The 6,124-nt window shown below is 38.6% G+C and overlaps 1 protein-coding gene across 1 annotated transcript; it reads left to right on the forward strand.

Moving 5' to 3' along the window:
• Nucleotide 1: 1 nt before the first annotated feature.
• On the forward strand, nucleotides 2–5,518 carry pank2 (pantothenate kinase 2). The gene is made up of 7 exons (XM_020921649.2): nucleotides 2–361; nucleotides 807–1,159; nucleotides 1,734–1,978; nucleotides 2,896–3,072; nucleotides 3,739–3,862; nucleotides 4,322–4,447; nucleotides 4,530–5,518. Exons 1-7 carry the CDS (start codon nucleotides 148–150, stop codon nucleotides 4,587–4,589), a joined length of 1,299 nt encoding a protein of 432 aa, XP_020777308.1. The 5' UTR covers nucleotides 2–147; the 3' UTR covers nucleotides 4,590–5,518.
• The last annotated feature ends 606 nt before the right edge of the window (nucleotides 5,519–6,124 follow it).

A 6,124-nucleotide genomic window follows, 5' to 3' on the forward strand; every position in this document is an offset into this window, starting at 1 on the left:
AAACGACATGTACCAAGCCGTTACATCGACACAGCTACTTAGGGTTAGCTAATTAGCCTTTAGCGTGACGGACATCGTTGTCCACACAATAAATGACCCTTGTTTGTAAACAAACAGCAGCATTTATGTGGCTTGGTGGTCATTTCAATGGCGTTTAATGGCCACTGCCGCGACGATGACATTATCGACGAAGACGAAACGCCCAAGAAGCTGCCGCGGTCCTCGAAGGAAATGCCCGGTTTGTGCAGGAGCGACCCCCACAATGAAGCAACTGCAACCCCCGGACCGTCCACTTCTGAGCGTAGGACCTTCAACTCCACCGGGAGGCTTCGGGCGGACTCGGTGAAGAAAAGCAGGCCGCGTAGGTGTTTTAAGCTCTGGCTCTGGGCTTAGTCTATTTCCCGCAAAGCACAGTTGTCTGTACACAGAAAGGGAAGGCGTGCCTCACAAAAGAGGCCAGTCAAAATAAGGATTACGGAGAGGATATTGGGAGAGTAGATCATATATTTAAGTCTTATAAAAATGCATTATATTTGCCTCATTTTGATCAAAACGTTATTACAGTGTAATATCAGTGGGACTTGATGTCAGTAAATGGCCTGGACCTTTTTTGCAACAAGATGGCGTTCGCGGTACACACTGTACTAAGGCAGTCTGCTGTAATGAGACCTACATCCATGTTGTACCACGGACAATAAAAAATGGAAATGCAATACATATTATGAAATTATCATTAATTATCAATATGATCATAATTAATAAGTGTACTGATTCAGACTATTTGTGTCTTATTATTTCTATTGCAGCATTTCCCTGGTTTGGTATGGACATTGGAGGCACTCTTGTAAAGCTAGTGTACTTTGAGCCTAAAGACATCACAGCTGAGGAGGAGCAGGAGGAGGTGGAGAACCTGAAGAGCATCCGGCGGTACCTCACCTCAAATACTGCCTATGGGACCACAGGCATCAGGGATGTCCACCTGGAGCTGCAGGACCTGACGCTGTGTGGACGCACCGGAAACCTGCACTTCATCCGCTTCCCTACCCAAGACCTGCCTGTCTTCCTCCAGATGGGACGAGACAAGCACTTCTCCAGCCTCCACACCACCCTCTGTGCCACGGGAGGGGGAGCCTACAAGTTTGAGGCTGATTTCAGAACGGTGGGTTCATAAAGCATTAAAATATATCTGTCATGCATTCTTACCTTTTACTTTAGATACCATCCTTGTTATTGGTATTACTCTAAATGAGACCCTGTAATTATCAATATTGTATTTGAAAATGTACAATACAAAAATGTTCACTTAATAATAACACAATTAATAATGCTTTTGTGCTAGTAATAATACTGAATTGACAAAACACCAGATAACCAGACAGTATAGTTAGTACTAGTACATCCAATAACATACAGTTAGATATAAAAGGTTAGCATTAGCACAGCTTTATCATGGTTTAGTAGTCTTAATAGCTTCATTTCACTTGGTAGAGTACAATAACACTATGTTTTTAGTTATTGTAATTTCTAATAGTTCATTTACTGCATGTTTTAACTGAACAAAGAAAAAGCTTGTTTGAGAACTGAGGACTACATCTGATGATTTTCATGTTGTTATTCTCTGGGTAGATGTGCTGTTACATTGTCAGTAACTTCCTGTTTTCTTACCCCCCGCCTTTGCGCTCCCTCCTGTTTCCTGTCTCGGTGCCCCTCCCCTCGCGGATGTTTCTCCTCAGATGGCCGATTTAGAGCTGCACAAACTGGACGAACTAGACTGCCTGATCCGCGGTGTTTTGTACATAGATTCTGTGATGCCCAGAGAATGCTACTACTTTGAAAACCCCACGGACCCGGAGCACTGCGTGGAGAGGCCCTACCCTCTGGAGAACCCTTATCCTCTGCTGCTGGTCAACATCGGGTCAGGGGTCAGCTTCCTAGCAGTTTACTCCAAAAACAACTACAAACGAGTCACTGGGACCAGGTAAATGTCAAACAGGGAGGGAGGTTAGTCAAAGCCACTAGACAAACACTAGTTTATGAAAAGATTAGAAAAATTACACTTTAACTGTGTAGAAACAACTGCATCATTTTAATACTTTTGATATTAGTAGTTCTGAAATTGCCTATAGCATGTTATAAAGATTTGACTTTTCTTTAGCTCACCTATTTCTTAAATAAACATCGCTCTTGCAATAGTTCTAGTAAATTAGTAGTAAATGTAGTAAATTACGTTTTCACTTCACTAGTACCTAGTTGTTCCTAATTGTTAAAAGGTTATTGTAGGTTTTTATCATACATTATTATTGTGTGTAATATGTAAATAAAATTAAAAAAAAAAATAGGCACACATTTAGCATCACAAAAAAGCTCACTAAAAATAATGTAACTCTGATTGTTGGTCACAAGATTTCCTTAGAGATAGTGTGACCCCACTGAACTCTTAACTCTTCAGGTACTTGGTGCAAATAGGTTTCGGTCTTGAGTCAAAGATGCAACATCTCCCTGCTGTCTGTGTTCTTACTGACATGTGAATAGTTGCCACATTTTTTAGTTTACCAGTGACAAAATCCCTTTCTTTTCTCACAGTTTGAGGCAAAATGTTACTTAAGTCTGAATCTAAATTTGCTGAAGTGGTGGTTTTGGTGTTTTTCTTCAGTTTTTCCACTACTTGTTTTTTCATGGGTGGTTTCTCAGTCGAACGGTTTTCAATAGAGACTTGTGAATGTTAAGATTTCCTTTGACATAGTGGGCCTCTGTTCTTTGTGCACTGAAAGAAATGCAAGAGTGGTTTATTTAATTTGAGACTCAGTGGAAGCCAGTGTTTTCACAAGTGTACAGTTTAACTTATAGGGGACATTTTGTTTGATTTTTATCTCTCCTGTTTTCTCTGCTCCACAGTCTGGGCGGTGGGACCTTTCTAGGCTTGTGCTGTCTTCTGACCGGCTGCTCCACCTTTGAAGAAGCTTTAGAAATGGCGTCTGAAGGGGAGAGCACGCGAGTGGACAAACTGGTGCGTGACATCTATGGAGGGGACTATGAGCGGTTCGGACTGCCTGGCTTTGCTGTGGCCTCCAGGTACATATTGCTTTTTATAGCATAATACTTTTATTTTTTATTTTTAACATACTATAAAATAAATATCAAAATAAGAAGGATGAAAATAAAATAACACTAAAGAAGTAATAGTCAACCAAAAATTTAAATACACAAGAAACAAGATATATATAATTCATTTAAAAAAGAGGAAAAATAATTCACTTTATACTTTACTTTACTTTAATAATACACTTTAATTTGAATGTGTGACTGCTGTCCCAAATGAATAAGCAACTCTGTTATCAACAGATCTTGAAAGCTCCTAGATTAAGATTTATGGCAGGTTTGACTGTTTTAACAAATTCTCTTGTGTAGTGCTGTAGTGTAGATTGCACACATTAATAATGAACTATGTAACTTTATTTGTGGGGGGGTCCGCTAGCTGCTTGTCACCATGGTGATGTTATTACTATTACTGCCTGAAATGCTCTACAGTTTTGTCATGTACTTTTACTTGAAAAGTTACATAGTGAACCTTTAATAAACTATTGCTGGTAAAAAATATACAAAATAACTGGTGAACCCTTGCAGAAGCTTTTATTCCCAAAGAGTTGTGTTTGTTATGTATATATTTTGAAATATGTATGTATAATTGTTTTGCAAAAATGCTAAATATTTATAATGTAAATTGTGTGCTTGTTTCAGTTTTGGCAACATGATGTCCAGAGAGAAGCGAGAGTCTGTTTCCAAAGAGGACTTGGCGCGGGCCACTTTGGTCACCATCACCAACAACATCGGCTCCATCACCCGAATGTGCGCTCTCAATGAGGTCAGTGGGTCAGAGCTGAAACTCACAACTACTCTCACTGTTTAGATGCTATTAAACCCAGTTGTCTTTTACATACATACATACATACATACATACATACATATATATATACATACATACAGACAGACAGACAGACATACATATATGCTTTCCCCTTTATTTTGCAGTTTGAATATGTTTATTTTAAGACTTTGCTGTGAATATGTGTTTTGAGAGGAGCCAGTGCAGTGGAATAATTTCCTCTCTGCGTTCAGCCTCTTTACGGTGCTGCCTTGTGGCGTCTTGATCAAGCAGCATTGTACAGGGCTATGAAGGCGGACCAGGGGCTCCATCTGCTGACAAGCACTGCTCTGCTACAACAATGTTCAAGTTCCTCTTTACATTTTGATCAAATTCAGCTGTGCAAGGGCATATGAAACTGACTGTGTGTCTTGCTTCTTTTTTGCTTTTTTTGTTCAGAACATCGAGCGAGTGGTGTTTGTGGGGAACTTCCTGAGAGTGAACACTCTCTCCATGAAGCTGCTGGCTTATGCCATGGACTACTGGTCTAAAGGACAACTCAAAGCACTGTTCCTGCGACATGAAGTCAGTGCTTTACACAGACAAACCTAAACCACATCAATTTTATTGATGTATTTGTTTAAAGCTCTGCCTGGTTCTGTTTCAGGGTTACTTTGGGGCTGTTGGAGCGCTGCTGGAGCTTCTCCATCCCTCTGAATGTTTGTGAATGAAACCTTCACCTGTCGATGCTGCAGAAACACTGAGCACTTTGACCCAAGATCTTTTGTTCTTTTACCACAAAGTTTAACAAACAGTTTAAAAGAGCAGCTGCTGTGACTGAACCAAAGTTTGTGTATCTCATGGATTTCACCTCCAGTGGCCTTGTTTCCTTCAGCCTGTGGACAGAGTTACTCATCACTGTGACAACCGCAGTACCAAAGATGTTTGGTCTGTTGCACTAATGTAGGCACATTATTTAAATGGAGGTTATACAGTTTTAAGACTGGAAAGTCCAAAAATGGTCATGTGATACTGAATACTTTGATACCTGTGTATACTATTTACAGATACATTCCGGCACTGAATATGGTTTGTTAAACCTTGTGGCTGGATTTGATCATTTGAATTATCTAATTAATAGATAGATTAATAGTATAACAGAATATCTGAAGAACTTTTTTTTCACTTTTTGACGATTTTTATTTAACCCACGGCATCATAAACTAGTAATAATATCCAGTATATATACATACCTTAAGTTTCCACACTGGAGATCTGTATTTCTTTTGTTTTTTGTTGAAGCTTTATTTGATAAACTTATCTTATATGTGTTTGTGGATTCACAGTAAATACTGCGCTAATGTTGGGATTCTCCCAAAAAACAATGACAGGTTTTAAGACAATCAGGCATAACTTATGTAAGTTAATATTGAGCTCTTTTTAAATTGAACCCAAAGCATATTTGTCTCAGTGAAAGATTTATTTTTTTTTTGTAAATGATGGGACCATCTATGAAAGTATTGTTGTCTGTTGGTCTAAAGTGCCTGTTTTTGTATTACATTTCTGCAAAACAAAAGTTTGTTGAGTATGTTATCAAAAAATCATTTAACATTTTCATACTGATGTTTCTCAAATAAACACTTATTTGAAACTTTAGGCTTTGTCTGTTGAAATATTAAATCTTTAGACTTTGTGAAGTAAACAGCTGTATGGTTGGATCAAATTTCAGCCATTTTGTAACAGTGCCAACCCTGAAGTACTTCAACCATGGGTGTATAATTCAGAACTTCAGCACAAAAGTAGAAAAGCAAACAATATATTATTTACCAAAATGTGGTGATATAAAGTGTTTAAAGTGTGGCCCCTGGCACTGGATGTGCACTACATTATAATAACACAATTCAAATTAATAAAAGGGGAATTTAACCTGCAACCTTGTGGTTTTTGGGCAAGCAGCCTAAACACTATCTCTGAAGGAAAAAAGGTAAGCGTATGTTTTCATTCATCAGCATATGCAAATGAATCTCCAGCGATCAGTGTATTTTAAGTAGGCTGAAGTCTAAAAATCATCAGTGAACATTATAATGAAGTATAGGAAAGACTAGCCTTGCATTTCTATATGATTTCTTATGTACACTATCCTAAATTTGCTAAGTGTTTCCTGTTTTTAGACCTCAAAATCACAGGTCGTCGCGTGTATTTTTAGTCCAAAATACACGTGTTTTGGTGTTAGAGCCATGAAAGAGTCAGTGTTACGGTCCT

The sequence above is a fragment of the Boleophthalmus pectinirostris genome, unplaced genomic scaffold (genome assembly GCF_026225935.1).
Source record: "Boleophthalmus pectinirostris isolate CB_2022bp ecotype Guang Dong unplaced genomic scaffold, ASM2622593v1 HiC_scaffold_10, whole genome shotgun sequence".
Lineage (NCBI taxonomy): Eukaryota > Metazoa > Chordata > Actinopteri > Gobiiformes > Gobiidae > Boleophthalmus > Boleophthalmus pectinirostris.

What these genes read in the sequence shown, in the direction of transcription:
- pank2 (XM_020921649.2), top strand. Translation starts at nt 148, where the DNA reads ATGGCGTTTAATGGCCACTGCCGCGACGATGACATTATCGACGAAGAC. An exon ending in AAACGAGTCACTGGGACCAG is followed by an intron (nt 1,979 to 2,895) that starts GTAAATGTCAAA and finishes TCTGCTCCACAG; the next exon opens with TCTGGGCGGTGGGACCTTTC. An exon ending in GAATGTGCGCTCTCAATGAG is followed by an intron (nt 3,863 to 4,321) that starts GTCAGTGGGTCA and finishes TTTTTTGTTCAG; the next exon opens with AACATCGAGCGAGTGGTGTT.